Source organism: Suncus etruscus, chromosome 5 (genome assembly GCF_024139225.1).
Source record: "Suncus etruscus isolate mSunEtr1 chromosome 5, mSunEtr1.pri.cur, whole genome shotgun sequence".
Taxonomy (NCBI): Eukaryota; Metazoa; Chordata; class Mammalia; order Eulipotyphla; family Soricidae; genus Suncus; species Suncus etruscus.
Genome location: NC_064852.1, coordinates 109717496 through 109739942, shown reverse-complemented (window position 1 = coordinate 109739942; position 22447 = coordinate 109717496). Strand labels below are relative to the sequence as shown.

General features: G+C 59.4%; 2 protein-coding genes across 3 annotated transcripts; both read left to right on the top strand.

Annotated features, from left to right (window-relative positions):
- Window positions 1–685: 685 nt before the first annotated feature.
- On the top strand, window positions 686–6668 carry RNPEPL1 (arginyl aminopeptidase like 1). Its single transcript, XM_049773197.1, has 11 exons — window positions 686–1201; window positions 2058–2198; window positions 2284–2435; window positions 2603–2719; window positions 2795–3030; window positions 3113–3226; window positions 3913–4025; window positions 4336–4444; window positions 5134–5364; window positions 5442–5584; window positions 5962–6668. The coding sequence occupies exons 1-11, from the start codon at window positions 686–688 to the stop codon at window positions 6226–6228; spliced, it is 2139 nt and encodes a 712-aa protein (XP_049629154.1). The 3' UTR covers window positions 6229–6668.
- A 1118-nt stretch (window positions 6669–7786) lies between these two features.
- CAPN10 (calpain 10) lies at window positions 7787–13701 on the top strand. Of its 2 annotated transcripts, none has more exons than XR_007495872.1 (12): window positions 7787–8026; window positions 9003–9134; window positions 9264–9460; window positions 9601–9791; window positions 10333–10474; window positions 10814–10980; window positions 11093–11337; window positions 11709–11911; window positions 12622–12902; window positions 13041–13240; window positions 13318–13390; window positions 13486–13701. XR_007495872.1 is itself a non-coding variant. In XM_049773206.1 (12 exons), exons 1-12 carry the CDS (start codon window positions 7901–7903, stop codon window positions 13519–13521), a joined length of 1965 nt encoding a protein of 654 aa, XP_049629163.1. In that variant the 5' UTR covers window positions 7787–7900; the 3' UTR covers window positions 13522–13701. The 2 variants fall into 2 exon arrangements, 1 of the variants encoding a protein (XP_049629163.1); XM_049773206.1 differs by having other exon boundaries at window positions 12622–12874.
- Window positions 13702–22447: the final 8746 nt, after the last annotated feature.

The following is a 22447-nucleotide window of genomic DNA, read 5'->3' as shown; positions in this document are numbered from 1 at the left end:
TCACTCAACATTGGCTCCTGTCCCTGGTTCCGCACCGCACCACACAGCGCTCAGTGCCCGGGCTGGCGCCTAATCCTTCCCCCCGCGGCTCCTCACCACGACATTGGAAACCTGGGCCCCAGCTCGGGCTTCTCAGCTCCCCGGTCCCTGCCGCCACCCGGGCTCCACGCCCCCGCACACAGCTACTAAGCCCCAATCCTGTGCACATGCACAGCGCCCTGAACTGTCTCCGGGCTCCGCACCACACACACAGGCGGCCCGGGCTCCCGACGCCAGCTCCGCGTTCCCGCACACGGGCCCAGAATCTCAGCTGAGCTCCGCACCACGCACTCAGCGCCGCGGCCCCGCATCTCTGCGCCCCCGGCATCCAGCGCCCGGGCCCCAGACCCCAAGTTCCGCGCCGAACGCGCACGCCCCGGGCTCCACGCCCCTCCCCGGGCCCCGCGCCTCCGCACACGGCGCCCGGGCCCCCGGCTCCGCACCGCGCGCACAGCGCCCCCGGCGGCGACCGAGCGGAGACCGAGCGGGGCGGCGCACCGCGCGGGGCTGGCCGGGCGGCTCCCGGCGCGACTTCCTGTTGTGCCCGCGCCCCACCGCCACCGCCGCCCGGCCCTGCGCCCCGCGCCCCGCGTCTCGCGGCCGCCGCCTGCGCGGCCGCCCATGGATTTCACCTAGCACGGCGGCCATGGCCGCGCAGTGCTGCTGCCGCAAGGCGCCGGGCGCCGAGGCCGCGCCCGCCCGCCCGCCGCCCGAGCCGCCGCCCGCCCTGGACGTGGCCTCGGCCTCCAGCGCGCAGCTCTTCCGCCTCCGCCACCTGCAGCTGGGCCTGGAGCTGCGGCCCGAGGCGCGCGAGCTGGCCGGCTGCCTGGTGCTCGAGCTGTGCGCGCGGCGGCCCGCACTCCGCGCGCTCGTGCTCGACGCGCACCCGGCCCTGCGCCTGCACTCGGCCGCCTTCCGCCGCGCCCCCGCGCAGACCTGCGCCTTCGCCTTCGCCGCCCAGCCGGGGCCCGCGCCGCCGCCGCCGCCGCAGCCCGCCTTCCCGGACGCGCCCTCCGCCGAGCCCGCCGGCTGCCCGCTGGCCTTCCGGCTCGACCCGTTCACCGACTACGGCTCCTCGCTCACCGTCACCCTGCCGCCCGAGCTGCCGGCGCACCAGCCCTTCCAGGTCATCCTGCGCTACACCTCGACCGACGCGCCCGCCGTGAGTGATCCGGCCCCGGGGGGCTCCCAAGGACCCCGTTGCCCGCGTCCCGGCCCCCGCGGCGTGTGCGTGGCCTCGGCCCAGCGCGGGCACTCAGGGCTGGGGACGGGAGCCCCCCGCCTCCGTGGGCGCCTGCCGCGCCATCCGTGATCCGTGGCCCATGAGACCGTAGTGCTGCCGGTCTGGACAGAAAGGCTGGTCCTGACGTCTCGTTCCAGCCACGTGGGGGCCCACAGTGACCCCCCTATCCTGGCGCACGCGCACACTCACACACACACACACACACACACACACACACATACACACAAACTCACTCTCTCTCTCTCTCTCTCTCTCTCTCTCTCTCTCTCTCTCTCTCTCTCTCTCTCTCTCTCTCTCTCTCTCTCCCCCCCCCCCCCCCAGTCTGGGGTTGTCTGTAGGTAGGCAAGGGACGGGGCCCTGACAGGTAGGTACAGGTAGCTCCTCCCCTAACCTTCTCCAGGAACTTGGGTCCTGGGAACCCCAGGCAGGGGCGGCTCCCTCTTCCAAATTCCCCTCTCCTTGTACCAGCGCCCAGGGCTGTTTGGGGGTGCTGCATACTTTGGGGTGCACGCCTACATTTCCTTGCCTGAGCGCCCTGAGTTGGTGGACCCTTGAAAGGAATGTCCCTGAAGCTGGGTCTCTGCGGGGCTGCCCAGGTAGAGAGGGCGAGGAAGGGGTGCAGGGAGGGGCCTCACAGGAATACAGGAAGACAAGGAGCAGATTGCAGGGAGGCTGTTGTGGCCTTGGTTTCCCTCTGGAGCGAGACCTGTGCAGGTGCCTGCTGGCCCCTGGAGTACTGCAGACGCAGTGCCACTGACGCCCAATGTGCCCGCAGATCTGGTGGCTGGAGCCCGAGCTGACATACGGCCGCACCAAGCCCTTCGTATTCACGCAGGGCCACTCTGTATGCAACCGCTCCTTCTTCCCCTGCTTCGACACGCCCGCGGTGAAGTGCACCTACTCAGCTGTGGTCAAGGTGGGTGCACAGGGCTCCAGCTCCAAGTGGGGGCGCGGCTGGGGGCGCGGCTGGGCTGGTCCTCACCGCGGCCCCACACACCCAGGCGCCATCCGGGGTGCAAGTGCTGATGAGCGCCACACGGAGCACCTACGAGGAAGAGGAGGGCGTCTACCGCTTCCACATGGAACACCCCGTGCCCGCCTACCTCGTGGCCCTGGTGGCCGGGGACCTCCAGCCGGCTGACATCGGGCCCAGGTAGGGCCGCCCGCTACTTCCAGCCCAAGAGCCCTGGTACAGACAGCCCAACCCCTGCCCGTGCTTCTGGCTCTAGGGTTCGGGTCTGATGCCCCCGCGCGGGGATAGGCGCGAGTGAGGTGGCGGGTCGAGGCTGACCACCCTCCCACCCCCTTTCCCTCTGCCAGGAGCCGCGTGTGGGCTGAGCCTTGCCTCCTGCCCACGGCCACCAGCAAGCTGTCAGGCGCCGTGGAGCAATGGCTGAGCGCTGCGGAGCGGCTCTATGGGCCCTATATGTGGGGCAGGTGAGGTGGGGGCGCTTGGAGGGCGGAGGGGTCCCGAGGGATGGGCCGGCTGACCCCCGCGCTACCCGCCCGCAGGTACGACATCGTCTTCTTGCCCCCTTCCTTCCCCATCGTGGCCATGGAGAACCCCTGCCTCACCTTCATCATCTCCTCCATCCTGGAGAGCGACGAGTTCCTGGTCATAGACGTCATCCATGAGGTGGCCCACAGCTGGTTCGGCAACGCAGTCACCAATGCCACCTGGGAGGAGATGTGGCTGAGCGAGGGGCTGGCCACCTATGCGCAGCGCCGCATCACCACGGAGACTTACGGTAGTGCTGCGTGGGGCGGGGCCTCCTAGTCCAGGGGGCAAGGGCAGGTGCTCAGCCCACCCACCTGTCCGTCCCTGCGCAGGTGCTGCCTTCACCTGCCTGGAGACCGCTTTCCGGCTGGACGCCCTGCACAGGCAGATGAAGCTGTTGGGCGAGGACAGTCCGGTCAGCAAGCTGCAGGTCAAGCTGGAGCCAGGTACCAGTGCTGCCGGGCCAACGCCCCCTCTCCCCTGCAGATGCCCCGCCCTTCTGCTGCTGTGACTTTACCCTGCCCCCTCCGCCGTACCTCCGCCCACTCGGATATGGCCCCGCCCCTGCCACTGTCTCATCCTCTGCTTCCGCCCTGCCTCCTGATGATGCCCCCCACTCCTGCTTCGCCTTAGCCTCTGTTTCAATTCTGCCCCCTCTGCTGTAGCCCCTCCCACTCTTGCTGCCCCACCTCCGCTTCCGAAACCCCGCCCATCCCCTCTGTAGCCCCGCCCCGCGGATGCTTCGACACTGCCCCACCCTGCCCCCTCTGTCTCTCCGCCCACTTTGCTGTTGCTCCGCCCCTGCTGCTGCTGCAATTCAGCCCTGCCCCCACCCCATATTTAGCCCCTGCCCAGTCCCTCTTCGGCCCCCATTCCCACTGCTGCCACGCCCCCTCTGCTGTGCCACATCCTAAGGTGTCCCCAGGCCCTCTGTAGAGGTCCTACCCTTTTCCAGGTGCCGCCCCTGCCTCTACCTCACCCCATTGCTGCACCTTCTGCTGCCTGCCCCTGCCACCTCTCTCAGGCACTCAAGTGTGTCTCCTTAGCCTGGACACCTCCCAGGTGTGAGGGCTGAGGTGAGTCCCTCCTTCTCTCCTTGCTTGGCGGATCCTGATCCCCTGCTCTCCCACAGGGGTGAACCCCAGCCACCTCATGAACCTCTTCACCTACGAGAAGGGGTACTGCTTTGTGTACTACCTGTCCCAGCTCTGCGGGGACCCCCAGCACTTCGACAACTTCCTTCGTGTGAGTCCCTCCACCCTGTGGGCCACCACCTCCTGGCCCCCACCCTCAGGCAGCTTGCAGTCACTGGGGGACTAGGGAGCAGGCCAGGATACCCACACTAAGGGTCCTGGGAGAGGGCCAGGACACACCATTCATCCCAAGTCCTGGGAGCAGGCCAGGACACCCACATTGAGGGCCCCAGGATCAGGCCCGGACACCCCATCCATCCCAGGCCCAACTACCAGGCAGGACTCAGGTGACCGCAGGGCCTTTCACTGGGGGGTGCACATGCCCAGCCCCAGGCCTGCTGAGCCCGGCCCCACCCGAGCAGGCCTACGTGGACAAGTACAAGTTCACCAGCGTGGTTGCACAGGACCTGCTGGACTCCTTCCTGAGCTTCTTCCCAGAGCTGAAGGAACAGAGTGTGGATTGCCGAGCAGGTGAGGGGCGAGGGGGCTAGGGGCTCACCATCCCAGGTGCCTAGGGAAAAACCCCTCAGGTCAGTCCCATGGCCTCATGTAACTGCCCTACAATCCTCCAAGGATACACCTTGATAGTAAAGAGGAGGATTAGGCCAGGAAAATTTCCTGGAAGAAGTAACATTTTGGCTGAGTACTTGATTCAGATGGTGGTGGTAGGTAAGGCTCCCCATCTGCTAGGTGCCAGCATGAAGGTGTCCCTGGGGTCAGGCTGAGACACTGGACAGAGTATGGGGAACAGGGCAGACACTCGGCAGTCTGAAGTCACTCTAAACATGGGAGTCTGGGCTGCATCCCCATGGTCTCAACACCATTGGGGGGAGCATTCCCGGCACAACTTCAAGTCCTCAGTCCAGAACAGGGCTGGCAGAGGGACTGAGGTACAAAGGGTCTGGTCATGGTGGCTGAACATGGGAGGTTTAGAGATACTAAGCTGGGTAGTTGTGACATCTCTGATGCCCGGTCCAAGGGCTTTTGGAGCAGAACTACCTCACATGTGCCTCCCTGTCCATGCAGTCAGCCTAGGTGGGTTCAGAGGGCCCCAGCAGCAGGGGACACGTCACGCCAGGAGCCAAGCCCAAATCCCTGGGCCTGGAACAGGGTGGGCGGCGAGGGTCTGGCGGAACGGCCACTGCCTGCTTCTCCAACAGGGCTGGAGTTTGAGCGCTGGCTCAACGCCACAGGACCCCCTCTGGCCGAGCCTGACCTGTCCCAGGGGTTCAGCCTGACCCGGCCTGTGGAGGCGCTCTTCCAGCTCTGGACCGCTGAGCCTGTGGACCAGGCCGCTGCTTCAGCCAGTGCTGTGGACATCTCCAAGTGGAGGACCTTCCAGACAGCACTCTTTCTGGACCGCCTGTTAGACGGCTCCCCACTGCCACAAGGTGGGTCCCAGAAGGCAGGGGTGGAATGGGGGAAGTGGGGGGCCTGGGCTCCCTGCTGAGCTGCTTCTGTCCTGCAGAGGTGGTGACCAGCCTGTCCCAGTGCTACTCGGCCCTGCTGGACTCCATGAATGCCGAGATCCGCATCCGCTGGCTGCAGATCGTGGTGCGCAACGACTACTACCCAGACCTGCACCGAGTCCGGCGCTTCCTAGAGAGCCAGGTGGGTTTCGCGCTGGTACAGGGCTACCCCCCCTCTTCAAATGCCCCCCCCCATCTTCAAATGGCCCTGCTCTCTGTCCTCCTTTGCACAGGAGCCTATAGCCCCTACCCCAACCCCGCTGCCCTCAACCCCCACCAAGACTAGACACAGGTGGTCTGTCCAGTCTGTCCTTCCCACTCCACCCCAAGGCTGGGTGTGAGGGCACCACACACCTTTTGGGCTTGTGCTCATGGTGGCACTGAGCCAAGCCTGGCCTTTCTCTGGGCATGTGGGTAGGGCGCTCCCCCGGGCACTCACACTGAACTGGGCCCTTCTTGGTGGCGATTGGACTGAGCCGGGCCCTTCCCCATGCTCACACTGAGCCGGCTGTCCCGCAGATGTCCCGCATGTACACCATCCCTCTGTATGAGGACCTGTGCACCGGAGCTCTCAAGTCCTTTGCCCTGGACGTCTTCTACCAGACCCAGGGCCGGCTGCACCCCAACCTGCGCAGGACCATCCAGCAGATCCTGTCCCAGGGCCTGGGTCCCTGCGGCGAGCAGGGGGCCACAGGGGAGGCCCAGGCGGCGCCAGCTGCCCTGCTGCGGGGAGACGAGGCCCCAGGCAGCGCCATCGCTCTCAGGGATGTCAACGTGTCTGCGTAGCCTCTGCCTGCAGATGCCACAATTGTGCCTTTCCAGGCCACCAGACTGTGGCCCCTCCCAGCTGACTGCGGGCTGTGGGCCAGGGGCTGGCCCGCCACAACCCCACATTGTGCCTTATGTCTGTGAGGGGGGCCCCCACTTGCAGTCCCCGCAGCTGTCTCCTCTCCGAGGCCAAGGGACGAGGACCAGACATGCTCTCCTTTGTGGGCAGCGGACACGTGAGCACACAAAGTGGCCACCCTGGGCAGGGAGAAGCCTTAGCCCCTCAGGGAATTCGGGGTCCTGGGCCCCAGGGACCGGATGGGACAGGACAATGCAGTGACTCTCTGGGGACAGGCGGCAGGTGCTCTTAGCCCCCGGGAATCCTGACCACGCACACTGGGACGCCAGACCCACGGGCAGTCCCATTCATTAAACCCCACTCTGCAAATGACCCAAAACCTGTCTGTCCTGACTCTGTGCCTCTGTCACACGGCCCTAGCAAGGTGCTCAGGAGCTGGGCAGCTGCTGGTTCAGACTCTGCGTCTGAATCCCACGGCCACCTCTCACCCCATCTGGTGCCTTGGTGTTCAGTGGGCCCGTGCTCAGGTATAGAACTGATAGGGTGGTGGGAGGGTCTGTTCTAGAGGCTCAGAACTCATGACACGAGTAGGGAGGTAGTAGTGGCTACACCCCGAGCAGCACAAAAGGGCCTGGCTCTGCTCTGTTTTTAGAACCCCTAGATATTTTCCAAGGTAAGACAGTTGTACACCAAAGCTGAGCACAAAGACCTATTCCTCCACTACCCCCGGGCTACAGTGTGGGCCTCGCCCCCTTCCTTTCAGCAGCTCCAGCGGCTGCTCCTTTTGGTGCTTAGGCTGAAGCGTATTCCCGGGGCAGCAGGGCTAGACACTGAGGCAGCCGCTAGGAGAGTGTTTGGGCCGCAAGGCGGCTGGTTGGTGATCTGGGGAACCTCGAGACACAGAAAAGGCGGCGCGGGCCCTAGCCTCGGCGCGGCAAGGGATGGGGAAGGACGTTCCAGCAGAGCCTGGACCATACGTGCAGGGTGAATATGCAGCCGCCAGGGGGCGCCGGAATTCCACGTTCATTACGTACGCGCCACTTCCCAGTCGCTCCTCCGGAAGGGGCTGGGCCCCGGAAGCGCGGGTGAACTGGGTGGCTGCGATGCCTGCTGGGTCTTGTAGTTTCCATCCTAGCCGCAGCTTTCTGAGCAGTTTTTGCAGCTCTCAGAGTCCGCCCGCAGTCCCGACTCCTCGACCACACTGAACGCATCTTCCCAGAGAAGACAAGGTCCTGGTAGATGCTTAAGCCGGGGCAGACAAAACCCTGTAAGAGAAATTCAGCCTTGTGAATGACAAGCTATCGCGAGAGCTGGACTCGAGATTCACGCCCCCTGGAAGAGGGACTCTCGAGATGTCTTCCCGGTGCTCACGCCGATTGGGTCGTTGTGTCACATGACCGGGAGCTTGGCGCCTGATTGGCTGTTCTGGCGGTTGCCTGGGTGACGGGGCGGGCGGAGCAGGCCCCCCCCACCCCGGTGTTCAGGGTCCGGCCGGGCGAGGTCCGCGGGGCTGGCCCGGGGGCCGGGAGCCGGAGTGGAACTGCCATGCGTCCGAGCTGAGGTGCCTCGGGACCCGGGTGCAACTGCAGATGGGAGCGCGCAGTGCTAAGGATGCGGACACCCAGCAGGGAGCTCTTCCGGGATGCCGTCTTCCCCGCCTCGGACGCGTCGGTGTTCTCCGGCCTCTCCACGCCGCTGGCGCAGTTCCGCGGAGACATCACGTGGCGGCGGCCGCAGGTGGAGCACCCCGGGTCCCTGCCCGGCAGCCTGGGCTGGGGAGTCCGGATAACTCCAGTCCACGGCCCCCGACGCCACTCTGCAGCTCGCGAGCCTGTCCTGGGTGGGGTGTGCCAGGCCTCTTGCTCGCTCACCTGGCGGCGGCGAGCCCAACGCGTGCTGCCAGGCATTCTAGAGAACGAGGGCTGGGGTGCGCGTGCAGACCCGCCTCTGCCCAGTTCAGGCATTCAGGGGGCCTCGTCTAGCCCGGCGCGAACCGCATCCCTGTAAAGGCCAGCTGAGCCCACGAAGAACCGCCCCCCTCTGTCGCATGCAGCAGGTCATGGCAGGCGTGCACCTTCCCGGTGCCCTAATCTACCCTGGCCACCCATGAATCCGCCTGACGGGCAGGATTTAGGGTCAGGGAAGCTAGTGTTCTTTGGAGCAGGTGGCCCTAGGTGTGTGGAGGCTAGGGAGCAGATGGGGCGAAAGACCCTGGAGCAGGGGCCCGATAGGTCTGCAGCGAGAAGAGGGTGTGGCCAAGGAAGGATCTGGGCCCGTCTGTGGGGCTGGGTGCGGAGCTGGGTTGCATAGGGAGATTTGCCAGTGCTTGTGTCAGTGGAGCTGCAAATGGGGGGTGAGCCAGGAAGACCCCGCACTGAGCCCAAAGAACCACAGACTTTGCGGCAAGAGACTGCAGTAGATGGGAGTGGTCCAGGGAGATTAGCAGAGTGAGTGGTGAGAGAAGACTGGTTTGCTCTCCTGCCCTTCCTCAGAGGGATTCCGTGGCTGGGGTCCCGGCACCCCCACGGGCCTTCCAGAATCAAAGTGGACCGTTTTCTGGGTCAGCGCTTGGTGGAGATAGAGACTGTGCAAATGAGGACAGGATAGACCCCAGCTGGGCCTGGCGAGGGCAGGAAAGGGCAGCGGCGCCTCTTCCCAGGCCCCACATTCTCCCAGCCCTGGGCAGGCCCTCACTCTGCCCTTCATTCCGCAGGAGATATGTGCCGCACCTCAACTGTTCGCAGACACCCCGCAAGAGGGACAGGTGAAGCAGGGCCTGCTGGGGGACTGTTGGTTCCTGTGCGCCTGTGCAGCTCTCAGCCGGAACTGCCGCCTCCTGTACCAGGTGGACCCCAGGGCTGTGGGGGGGGGGGTGGGTAGGATGTGATCCTGTCCTGCACCGCCTGCTCCGGACCCCCAAACTCTCCCCAGAACGGCCCGTCTCAGCCTCTCACTTCTTTGCCCGGTGCCCCAGGTCTTCCCAGCCGACCAGCCATGCTGGCTGGACGCCGAGTACCGGGGCGCCTTCACCTGCCGGATATGGCGGTTCGGGCAATGGGCAGAGGTGACTGTGGATGACCGGCTGCCGTGCCTGGCGGGGCGACTGTGCTTCTCACGTTGCCACAAGGAGGATGTATTCTGGCTGCCCCTGCTGGAGAAAGCCTATGCCAAGTACGTCCTGGGGTGCTGGGGCACACACACACACACACACACACACACACACACACACACCCTGAAGGTGGCACTTAGTCTCCCCTCCGCGCCCCCCCCACCCCTGAAGGTGGCACTGAGTTTTCCCTCCGTGCCCCCAGGGTCTACGGGAGCTACGAGCATCTGTGGGCAGGCCAGGTGGCTGAAGCCCTGGTAGACCTGACGGGGGGACTGGCAGAGCGGTGGAGCCTGAAAGAGCACCCGGAGCCCCCGGAGCCCCGGACCTGCCAGCGGCTGCTGGGCCTGCAGGACCGATGCCCCATCAGCTGCTCCGTGTTCAGCCCCAGGGCCGGTGAGGGGCGCCTGGGGCCGCGAAGCCTCCTTTCCAGCGACGCCCATGTGGGCAGCAGGTGCTGGCCTGCCGCCTGCCCCGCTGCCCCTCCTTGCCCTCTGGGAAGTGGGCTGCTGGCACCTGGCTGGCTCAGGGGTGGCGCCAGTGATGGCAGCAGTGTGGTGTCCCCTCCGTGGCCCCCTTTCTGCCTCCCTGGTGTACTGGGGACCCATGCACCTGTCCTGTCCCCACCATAGCTGGGGCCACTCTACTCTTGGGAGGGGGAGACAATCTGTCTTCCACTGCATGCACCCCACCTGCTCCTTGCCAGCCAGCGGGTTTCCAAGTCTCCCTTGTGCCATCTGGAAGTCTGGATGAGGCGGGCTGCTTTCCAACACCAAGGCCCAGAGACAGCCCAGCGGATCCGCTTGGCTCCGACCCTGGGACCTCTTTATCCATGGGCACCAAGGCCTCCTGTCCTGAGGCTCAGGCAAGGAGCCCCAGCGTGCACCTGCTGTTTGGCACCTGCCCCTCCCTTGGTGACCCAAGTGTCCTTCCGCAGGAACCAGGGAACTGGGGGAATTTCACGCCTTCATTGTCTCGAGTCTGCGAGAGCTCCAGGACCTGGCGGGCCAGAGCCTGCTGCTGCTACGGATTCATAACCCTTGGGGCCGCAGGTGTTGGCAGGGACCTTGGAGGGAGGGGTGAGTGTGGGCCTAGAGGGAGATGCTGAGTGGGCGGGGTCTGGAGGGAAGAGGAATGAGTGGGTGGGGCCTGGAGTAAGTGGGTCAGGCCGATTGGGTGTGGTTGCTGCTGTGAGGAGCGGCTAGACCCCAAGGGGCGGCTGGGCTAGCAGGAGCGATTCTGCCATTTCCAGTGGGTGTCAGGCTCCATGGCTACTTTTGCTGGGCCCCGGGCTGTAGTACTGGCACCCAACACGCTCCAAGCCATCCCTTGAAGTTCCACCCAACTCAGACCCCAGCTCTTCGGGAGGGAGGCTGCATGACCCCACTGGGAGTCCTGCTTAGGGAGGCTTCCTGCAGGGGCGAAGGGTGGAGCCGCGTGACCCCGGCTGAAGCCTGTTCGCTGCTGGGCCAGCTGCAGGCGGGTGAGTTCTGGGTGGAGGAGACGGAGTTTCTCCGGGAGTTCGACGAGGTCACCGTGGGCTTCCCGCTCTCAGAGTCAGGCCACCTGCAGAGCCTCTGCTCAGGTAAAGGGGCATGCGCTGCTTGACCTCTGCTCAGTTAAAGGGGTGCTCGCTCCCTGCCCTCTGCTCAGATAAAGTGTGCACACTCTCTTCTGATGCACGTGCCCTTTGCCAGGACAGGAGCTGTGCCACACGCAGCAGCTGCCAGGGGCATGGGTCCGGGGGCAGTCAGCTGGAGGCTGCCGAAACCACAGCGGCTTCCCCAGCAACCCCAAGTTCTGGCTGCGAGTGTCGGAGCCCAGCGAGGTGTATGTGGCCCTACTGCAGCAGCCAGGACTGAGGACAGCGGGTGAGGACTCCATGAGCACAGTCCAGGGTGCAGGCAGCACCCAGCAGGCAGTGGGCCTGCACATCTGGAAGGTAACTCACCCACCTCCAGCCCACCATGGGGCCAGACACAGGGTGCCGGAAACCAGCTGGCCTCTTCCTGCTGAAGTGGCTAGAATAGATGGAGCACAGCTCCTTCCTGCCCACCATCACCTCCCAGGTCATAGCCCCTTACAGAACAGCCATCCCAGGACCTGACTGGGGCCCGGGGCTCACAGTGCACTGCCTCTGGTATCTGCTGCTTGTTGGTTTGCAGCCTTGTGATGTGAGGCAACGGTGCAAGTCCTAACCCTTCGTGCCATGTATTCTAGTCGGCCTGTCCTATGAGAGGTGGTTCCTGGCTGGGGTGCAGGCTGGTGGTCCTGGCACAACACTGACCTCCCTCCTCCGGCCTCGCATGGCAGGTGGAGAAGCAGCGGATCAGCCTGCCCAGAGTCCTGTCTGCGCCCCCCGTGGCAGGTACAGTCTGCCATGCATATGACCGGGAAGTGCACCTGCGCTGTGAGCTGTCCCCTGGGTACTACTTGGCTGTGCCCAGCACCTTCCTGAAGGATGTGCCCGGGCGCTTCCTGCTGCGTGTCTTCTCCACTGGGAGGGTGACCCTCAGGTGGGTGGGGAAAGGTGGGGTTCAGCTCAAGGGGGGCTGGGGTGGATTTCAGCAAGTGGGGTGGGACTCAATAAGAGGATAAGGAGGGGGCCCGGAGAGATAGCCCAGCGGCGTTTGCCTTGCAAGCAGCCAATCCAGGACCAAAGGTGGTTGGTTCGAATCCCGGTGTCCCATATGGTCCCCGTGCTTGCCAGGAGCTATTTCTGAGCAGACAGCCAGGAGTAACCCCTGAGCACCGCCGGGTGTGACCCAAAAACTAAAAAAAATAAAAATTAAAAAAAAGAGGATAAGGAGGGGATAGGGCTAGGTGGGAGGGTGTGGTTCAGAGTGGGGGCGGGACTCAGCACAAAGGGCGGGGCTTGAGGGGCAGGGCCCAGAATGGACGTGGTCAGCACGAGGCAGAATTCCTCAAGGGGTTGCAGAGAGGGGGGGCATCTAATGAGCATCGCTCAACAGGAGGCAGAACTCAGCCAGGGACCGGGTGCTGGGTGCTGAGAGGACTGGGCTCAGTGGAGAGAGTGGGGCTAGGACTGAGTTCTGGGGGCGTGGCTCAGGTTGAGGATCATGGCTAGGTGGGGGGCAGGGCTCAAGACTGAAGGCAGTGGGGTTCAGCTGGGGCGCAGGCAGGGGGCTGAGAGGGGCTCACGGATGGGTGTGGTAGGACAGGGCCTGCGGGTCGGGACCCCTCCAGCCTCCCCTCTGTCCTGCAGCGCCATCAAGCTGGCCCCACAGAGCCAGGATTACAGCGCTGAAGTGCCGGCTGGGGACTGGGAGACGGTGCAGCTGCCTGGCTCCTGGCAGCGTGGTGTGTCAGCAGGCGGCAGCCGGAACTTCGCCTCGTACCCCAGCAACCCCTGCTTCCCACTGCTGCTGCCCGGCCCGGCACCGCGCTGCGTTCGCATCTCCCTGCGCCAGCACTGCGGGGGCGGCCCGTGCCACCCTATTGGCTTCCACGTGTTCCAGGCGAGCCCGGGGACGAGATGGTGGGACAGTGAGGTCCAGTGAGGCCAGGGTTGGGGGCATGGGGTGGGAGGTCTCTGGCTGCAGGCCCAGAGCTAGGTCCCCTCTGGGACCCAGAACAGAGCCGTAGCCACCCCGGCCTGAGCATGGCGGCACCCTCTGTCCACAGATCCCAGAGGACACCAAAGACCCAGGCCAAGCACCGCAGCCGCTGCAGGAGCCCGTGCTGAGCTGTGTCCCGCACTGCCCTGCCCCCGAAGTGAGCAGACTCTGCCATCTGGCCGCAGGCGCCTACCGGGTGGTACCCTCCACATATCTACCTGACACCGAGGGCTCCTTCACGCTGCTCATTGCCACCAGGACCGACAGGTGCCCCCCCCGCCCCGCTGCTCTGCCCAGTTCCCCAGCACTGGGTGCCCCCCCTGATGTCCCCACTCCTGCTCCAGGTGCTCCAGCCCCGGCCGCACCCCCAGGCCCTCCATCCACAGCCGCGAGCTACTGGGCCAGCCCCTGACCGAGGTACGTGGTCCTGCCCGCATCAGACGGGCTGGGGTAGGCACTGACTCCAACAGCCCGGCAGCCCCTCATCTCCACCCCCTGCCTTCCCCACACAGGCCTCCTTCCTGGCGGTAATGAAGAAAGGACCCTGACATGCTCTTCCGCCTGGGCACTGGTGCTCCCCTGAGCCGAGGAGAGGAGGGAAGAGAAGAGAGAAGAAGAGGGAGGCCAGGCCAGGCAGGCACCCCAGCCAGTAGCCAGAGCCCAGTGAGGACCGGGCCTTGTGGTGCCCCCAACAGGGACTTTCTCAATAAAGAGCAGCTTGCAGTCCTGCTTGTCTCCATCCATCACTGCCATGATCAGGGGGGCAGGGTCGGGTGAGACCCTTGTAGCCCTGCACTTGCTTCCATCCTGCACAGGAAGGCACAGGCCTGTGTGTCTGTCGGCATCCTGGGATGTTGTGCCCAGAACCCTGAGTCCTTTCTTCCCAGGGGCCACACTGTCTACAGAACACAGACACCAATGCATCCGCCCCTCTTCAGCCATGGGCTCTCCTATCATTGTATATCAGGGACTGTGGCCCCCACCCATTCCAACTCCCCATATTTCCCTGGCCTGGTCAGGAGGATTCAGTCCCCATGTCCCTTGTCCCCATGGTTGCACCCCCACATACTCCAGTCTTAGACCTGACAGAAGGCTACCCAAACATGCCCCCTCAGTGGCTACCCACACACAGCTGGCAGCATCCAAGGACCCATGGTGCCCACCTGCACCCTCAGCTGGGCTTCACCCTTGCTCTGCAGTTCTGAGTCAGTGGCCCTGGGACAAGGTGAAGACACCCACATGGCAGCATGGACCCAGCTCCTGGGTCTGTCATGGGTCTTGACCTGAGGTGCCCTGTAGTGTCTCCGCACCCCTTGGCTACATGACCACCTCCCCACTTCTCTGGGAGCTTCTTGGATGATAGTGCACAGCTCTTTCTCCCCAGGGACATGGTGGACGTGGGCTGAGCCATCAGGAGCTACCATCCTGGGTGACCATCCCAGAGGTGACATCAAGCCTTAGGGACCTTCAGCAGGAACCTGGGAACACAGACCACAGGACATAAGACCTAGCAACACAGGCGAGGAACATAGGCCACTGTTGATTTTTGTTTGTTTTTTTGGTTTTATGGGTCACACCCGGCAGCGCTCGGGTTACTCCTGACTCTATGCTCAGCAATTGCCCCTGGCAGGCACGGGGACCATCTGGGATGCTGGGATTCGAACCACCATCCTTCTTCATGAAAGGCAAACCCTTACCTTCATGCTATCTCTCTGGCCCCCACTGTTGATGTTTTTAAGGGAGTTACTCATTGTACCTTTAAAGGTCTTCTGGGACCTTTAAAAGGTGATGACACTACCACTGTAATGTAATGGCTGTTGGAATGGGACATGGTCCCCTGCAACTGACAACTGTCCCTGAAGTATAAAAAAGAGAATCTGCCAGTTATTTGGGGGGCATAAAAATAAAACAGCAGAGCCTGCCAACCCATGGTGAGGGAGCTGAAGGCCCAGGCTCCCCGAGTCTACACCAGAGATAAAGCAGCAGCAAGATGTTGCATGTTCCACCTCTATTCCTCATTCTCTGTCTCTGTCTCTGTCTCTCTGTCTCTCTCTGTCTCTCTCTCTCTTTCTCTCTCTCTTTCTCCTGGATCTCAGGCCTCTCCTGCCCCCCCTCTCCCTCTCCTCCCTGGGCTTCTCAGCAGGTGGTCCTAATGGCTATAGGCCATGGGACAAAGGCCACGGGACACAGGCCATGGGGACATCACCAGAAACCTGCACGTTGTACAGGTGTGTGAGGTCAGGCTCTTCTGCCAGGAACTGGCCAGGGTGGGGAGGAGAGCAAAGGGTCAGGCTGCACTGCCACAGGGGCTGGCTGGGCAGGTGGAGCTGGGCGGGCGCTGTGCCCTCTCCCTCATTGAGAACCTGCCACTGCTGTGCATGCAGTTGCCATAACCCCCCATTACCCTCACCTTGCATGGTGCCCCCATGTGTCACACCCTCTCCAGCCCCACGTGTCACGTGTCATGCCCTCTCTCACACCATGTGTCACACCCTCTCCCATCCCTGTGTTATATATGGCCTTCTCTCAGGCCCCACATGTCACACCTCTAGGGGCTTTTCTGGGAATCTCACTGGGATCAGTGAGACCGCTCCCTACCACACTGCCGACAACTCAGGAACCCTCTGAGCAGATCTGAGAGGACAGAGGGCAGAACGCCTCTGGCCCTGCAACCTGGGCAGACGGGTGCTGATGATGATGATGTCTCTGGAGGAGGAAAAGGGAAGCATTTCTCGAAACACAGCAGTGTCTGTGGCCAAGCAGCTTCCTGCGACCCAGCCTCCCATTTCACACAAAGCCTGTGACCCCTGTTTCTCCCCTTCCCCATGTGGTACCTGTGTGCAGGGTCCATGCCTTGAGTCCTGGGTCTGTCTCCTGGATCCCCATGTAGGTCCGTCCTTCTTTCCATCCTTCCTCCCTCCCTCTCTCCTTCCTTCCCACCTTCCCACCTTCCCCTCTCCCTCCCTCCCTCCCTCCCTCCCTCCCTCCCTCCCTCCCTCCCTCCTTCCTTCCCACCTTCCCACCTCCCTCCCTCCCTCCCTCCCTCCCTCCCTCCCTCCCTCCCTCCCTCCCTTCCTTCCTTCCTTCCTTCCTTCCTTCCTTCCTTCCTTCCTTCCTTCCTTCCTTCCTTCCTTTCTTCCTTCCTTCCTTCCTCTACCCACTGTGCTTATAAGACTTCTGTTTTCAACCAAAAAATGGAGGGGGCGGAGAGATAACATGGGGGTAAGGCATTTGCCTTGCATGCAGGAAGGTTGGTGGTTCAAATCCTGGCATCCCATATGGTCCCCCGAGCCTGCCGGGAGCAATTTCTGAGCATAGAGCCAGGAGGAATCCCTGAGCGCTGCCAGGTGTGATCCAAAAACCAAAACAAAACAAAACAAAAAAAAAAAGACTTCTTCTGATTTCTTCATCCTCAGCTGCAGTTGCTGAACTCTGTATGGGGCTGCCAGGACATGAGGTTCTGCCCAGGTCCATGTCTCTTCACTACAGGGACCACTGCAGGCGTCACAGGCCTCCAGGAGCTGAGCTCCAGGCCGTATCTGCTCTCTTAGACACCTCTTACAGACTCACTTCCTCCTCTCTGTTCTTCAGAGTTGTCCCCTTGCACCCATCCATACCATGCAGGAGACTCGGGGTGTCCTGGGGATGGCCCCCATTCCTTTCCCTCCCCTCTGTGGCTCCCACAGGCCTGGCAACCTGGAAGATGGGGCTGCAATTGCTGTGCTTTGGCACTTCATGGACAAACTACTTGGGAACTTGGGATCCTGCTCAGTGTCCTCACACAAAGTGGGGAAAGGGTGTCCCGTCACCATGACACGCCACAGGCTTGGCCCACAGGCCCTCCCATTGCTGACCCCCCTAATCCCTGCACTAAACTGACACAGCAAATCATGTGTCTCACCCACAGGCATATATACACACGAACACATGAACACATGCAAACTACCCACAGTATTCTTTTTTTGAAGTATCACAAAGTTGGTTTGTTTTTTTTGTTTTGTTTTGTTTTGTCTTTTTTGTTTGTTTGTTTGTTTGTTTTTGGGTCACATCCGGCAGTGCTCAGGGGTTACTCCTGGCTCTACACTCAGAAATCACTCCTGGCAGGCTCGGGGGACCATATGGGATGCTAGGATTCAAACCCGCAACGTCCTTGTGCATGCAAGGCAAACGCCCTACCTCCAGGCTATCTCTCTGGCCCTCACAAAGTAATTTTTTTTACAAAGTATTTTTTAGTTTTTCTGGGCCACACCCATTTGATGCTTAGGGGTTACTTCTGACTAAGCGCTCAGAAATCACCCCTGGCTTAGGGGGACCATATGGGACGCCAGGGGATCGAACCACTGTCCTTCCTTGGCTAGCACTTACAAAGTAATTTTTAATTCAAACATCATGGTTAGGAGCCAGAGCAGTGGCGCTAGCGGTAAGGCATCTGCCTTGAAAGCACTAACCTAGGATGGACCAAAGTTCGATCCCCGGGCATCCCATATGGTCCCCTAAGCCAGGAGCGATTTCTGAGTGCATAGCCAGGAGTAATCCCTGAGCATCACCGGTGTGGCTCAGAAACAAAATAAAATAAAATAAATATTTTATAGTGATTATAGCTTGGTTGTTTTCTGTATCATGGTGGTGGTTTTTTGGATTTTTTTTTTTTTTGGTCATTGTAGTTTTTGTTTTATTTTGTTTTTGTTTTCTTGTTTTTTTTTTTTTTGTTTTTTTTTGTTTTTGGGCCACACCCTGTGATGCTCAGGGGTTACTCCTGGCTATGCGCTCAGAAGTTGCTCCTGGCTTCTTGGGGGACCATATGGGACGCCGGGGGATCGAACCGAGGTCCGTCCTAGGCTAGCGCAGGCAAGGCAGGCACCTTACCTCCAGCGCCACCGCCCGGCCCCTTGTTTTCTTGTTTATCTGTTCTTTTTCTTAATTATTTTTTGTCTTTTTGTGATGTTTTTCTTCCTTATCCCCTCTCTTCTCTTAAATTGATATTTATAACCCTCTACTAGATGGACCCTCATGGATTTTGTTTGTTTGTTTTTTGCTTTGATTTTTTCTCTTGTTTGTTTGTTTTTTGTTATTGTTTTAGTGGGGTTTTTGTTTGTTTTATTTGAGGAGTCACACCAGGCAGTGCTCAGGGGTTACTCCTGGCTCTATGCTCAGAAATCACTCCTGGCAGACTCAGGGGACCATACGGGATGCCGGGATTTGAATCACTGACCTTCTGCATGCAAGGCAAACACCTTACCTCCATGCTATCTCTCCGGCCCCATGTTTTTGTGTTTATTTTTATTTTCCTTTTCATTTTTTCCTTTTTTCCCCTTTTTTTATTAATTTTTTATTTTTAATTATGAGAACAAAGATGCAAAGAAAGAGGACAAGGTAAAGTTACAGTGGAAGGACAATCACCCATAAACAGAATTCACAGTTTCCCATTGCTGATATCTTAACTTTGAACTTTCAGCCAAAGAACATTTAGAAAAATAAAACAGAGCCCATGTACAATTACTTTGTCCCTCAAGTCCCCAGATTGTAGTACATAATATTTCTTATCAGCACACAAAGACATAAAACTTATGTAACTCCTTAAACATTGAAGGCAAAGTACTTTTTTACATTTCCATGATTTTCCTTTCCATTTAAAAACGAACCACATTGGGCCCAGAGAGATAGCACAGCGGCGTTTGCCTTGCAAGCAGCCGATCCAGGACCAAAGGTGGTTGGTTCGAATCCCAGTGTCCCATATGGTCCCCCGTGCCTGCCAGATCTATTTCTGAGCAGACAGCCAGGAGTAACCCCTAAGCACCGCCGGGTGTGACCCAAAAACCAAAAAAAAAAAACAAAAAAAAAACAAAAAAAAAACGAACCACATTAAAAAAAAAAAAAAAAACGAACCATATAACTTGAATCATCTTGTTTTGCCCCTTAAATTGAGGGCGGAAAAATGGATGGTATCAAGACCAAACAGTTGTATGAACATAGAGTAGAAAAAAAAATGATCAGTCTTAAACACCAAAGCCAAAGACAACAGAATCGATACCCATTCTGCAACAAACTAGACACAGAGGGAACCACTTATACTAGCAGCCCAGGGACAAAGGATGGGGATATGGGGTATATGTTGGGAACAAGGTTGGAGGGAGGACAACACTGGTGGTGGGAATGCCCTGGGTTCAGTACCACTATGTATCTAAAATGTTACTGTGAAAGATTTGTAATTCACTTTGGTCACAATAAAATTATTAAAAAAATTTGCTCCTGGTTTGGGGGACCATATGGGATGCTAGGGGATTGAACCGAGGTCCATCCTAGGTTAGTGCATGCAAGGCAAATGTCCTACCACTTGCACCACCGCTCCAACCCTGGATGAATTTCAAATAAATCAAAAAGTATGTAATATGCTACAGGGAGATGGGTGTCATTGTATGTTAAAATGTTGCACTGGTTAAGGGGTGTTCTTTATTTTTTTTTTTTTTTTTGGTTTTTGGGCCACACCCGGCGGTGCTCAGGGGTTACTCCTGGCTGTCTGCTCAGAAATAGCTCCTGGCAGGCACGGGGGACCATATGGGACACCGGGATTTGAACCAACTACCTTTGGTCCTTGATCAGCTGCTTGCAAGGCAAACGCCGCTGTGCTATCTCTCCAGGCCCAAGGGGGTGTTCTTTTTATGACTAAAACCCAACTACAAACATATTTGTAATCATGGTGCTTAAATAAAATTATTATTTAAAATTTTAAATAACTGAAAAATACGTTATATATTTATATATAAATAAACATATTTATATATAAATATAATATATTTATATTTATATATATTTATATTTATATATTTATATATATTTATATTTATAAATATATATTTATATATAAATATAATAAATATATAAATATGTTATACTTTATTATATCATGTAACCATGATTAGAGTTTGTTTATAATTTTTTTTTTGGGGGGCCACACCTGGCGGTGCTCAGGAGTTACTCCCGGCTGTCTGCTCAGAAATAGCTCCTGGCAGGCACGGGGGACCATAAGGGACACCGGGATTTGAACCAACCACCTTTGGTCCTGGATCAGCTGCTTGCAAGGCAAACGCCGCTGTGCTATCTCTCCGGGCCCTGTTTATAATTTTTAAGATAAAGTTGGGCCCGGAGAGATAGCACAGTGGCGTTTGCCTTGCAAGAAGCTGATGCAGGACCAAAGGTGGTTAGTTTGAATCCCGGCTTCCCATATGGTCCCCCGTGCCTGCCAGGAGCTATCTCTGAGCAGACAGCCAGGAGTAACCCCTGAGCACCGCCGGGTGTGACCCAAAAACCAAAAAAAAAAAAAAAGATAAAGTTGTTCATAATTGATTTACAGTCATATAATGTATAACAACCTCAGCAGTATGCAGTAATTCAGGGACATGGCTGCATGTCCTCCACAGTTACATATGCACACACATTTATGCAGATCCACACAGATGTGCACATATGTAAACCACAGGGTATGCAACATGAGCTGAGCCCCCAGGTCCATGTGAACATGTGCAAAAAGCTGCACGAACACACAGTACATGTTTGTAATCATCCTCACACACACTTGTGAAATGCAAGGTTACATAGGAATGCTCACACATGAACACAGAAATGTCTGCACCCACAATGTATATGTATATGTCCTCAAATGCATAGTGCACAGCTGAGCTGCACCCCATGTGGGCACCATGTCTACTCTCTCACACACAATGTGTATGACCTTGTCTGCTCTCACGCACAGGATGCATCTGTGTCTACCCACACATCATGTGCATCGTGTTTCTACCCACACAGCCAACCACAGCGAAGTTGGCAGTTGGAGCTTAGGGAAGGGACTCCCCAAGGAGTGGCGTGAGAGAAGGGTATCGTGATTACGGCACCAAGCCTGGGCAGGGAAAGGGGAAGACCAGAAGGAGCAGCAGCCAGTTCCCTCACACTCGGAACCCCCACCTGGACCTGGCCTCTCAGGGGATAGAAAGTGAGTGGTGCTGGGGCCATGTGGGTGAGTGACCCGAGGGACAGGGCTGTCTGTCACCCTGGGTTAGGCAGCTGGGCAGGGCAGAAACCACGGCTGTGGGTGTCACGGGCCAGGCGGTCAGGCCTGTGTCCTCATGCCACACCCATGGCCACATCCTCATGCAGTGCCAACCACAAGCCCCTGCTGGTCCCCCAGAAACCCAAAGTGCTTGGGTCCCACTGGGTGCTTCGGAAAGCTGGCCCTGCCCCTTCTCCCCCATGGGGCTCAGCACAGACCTGCCCACCCACCTGTGTGCAGGGTCACAGCCGCCTGGCAGGACATGAGGGCAGGGGGCCTTGAGAGAGTCTTCCTGTGAGGAGAGGCTGGAGGTGAGGAGAGCAGAACGTGAGCCCCACACCCTGGAAGGGCAGTATCCTGGGTTGGGTCCCTTCCCCCACGGTGCCTTCGTGCCTTCATCTCTGTGTCTCTGCAGGGGAACAGAAAGCAAAGCGTCAGAGGTGCCCACAGCCAGGGGGAGGGGTCCTTAGGCTGAGCTCATGGGGGGCCCAGGCAGCAACCCCAGCCTCCCCCTCTTTCCAGCAGCCCCTAATACTCAACCTAGGTTCTTCCAGGAAGCTGGGGTACCACCTCCTTGGAAGCCTTCTGCCCTGCATCCCCTGTCCCCATGCTCTGGTGTGTGTCAGCTGTGATCACAGCCACACTCAATCTCCTCCCCAGCCCAGCTCACACCCCTAGTGCCCAGGACACCCACCAAGGCCCGGAACCAAGGAAAGACCTGTGCTGTGGGGCCTCAACCAAGAAGCAGGTCAGAACCCCCACGATGGGAGATGAGGGCGGGAATCCCATGGGAGGCTGAGGAGTTCTGGGGAAGGTTGGGTCTGGGGGGGGCAGCCAAGAGGTTAGTGTGGGTTGATGAGGATCAGTGGGGGGCTGGGGACAGTTAACATCGGGGAGTCTAGATGGGGTTCAATTTGGGGAGCAAGGAAGATGGGAGCATGTGGAGTGATTGGATGTCCTTGAGCCAGACCCCAACCTCTGAACTGAAACAGGCACTAGGCCCTGAAGACAGCTCAAGGTGCATCTGAGTGTAGGGGCTGGGCTGCAGGCAGTGCAGCCACTTCTCGAAGCGGGTGTGGCCGCCTAGTTCCCAGGGGCTCCTGCTCCCTAATGGACTGGCCCCTCCTGGCCTGAATGTTCTGGAGAGTTCCAGAGAGTTCTCCTGTGCTGCATAGAGGTGGGAGAGTCTGGCTTAGACCCTCCCTGGTGACTCCCCTTCCACAACCACAACCCTCAGAATCTCCACCTGGATCCACAAGGGGACCCTGCAGGGGGCTGATGTCCCCCACCATGATCGGGGCCCAGGTCTGACCCTATGTTCATACCTTGTGTCTCAGGCACGGCTTCTGGGAGCCCTGGCTGTGGGGGCCCTAGGGATGGCTGCAGACAGGACTGGGGGGGGTGAGGCATCTCCTCCTCCACTACCCCAC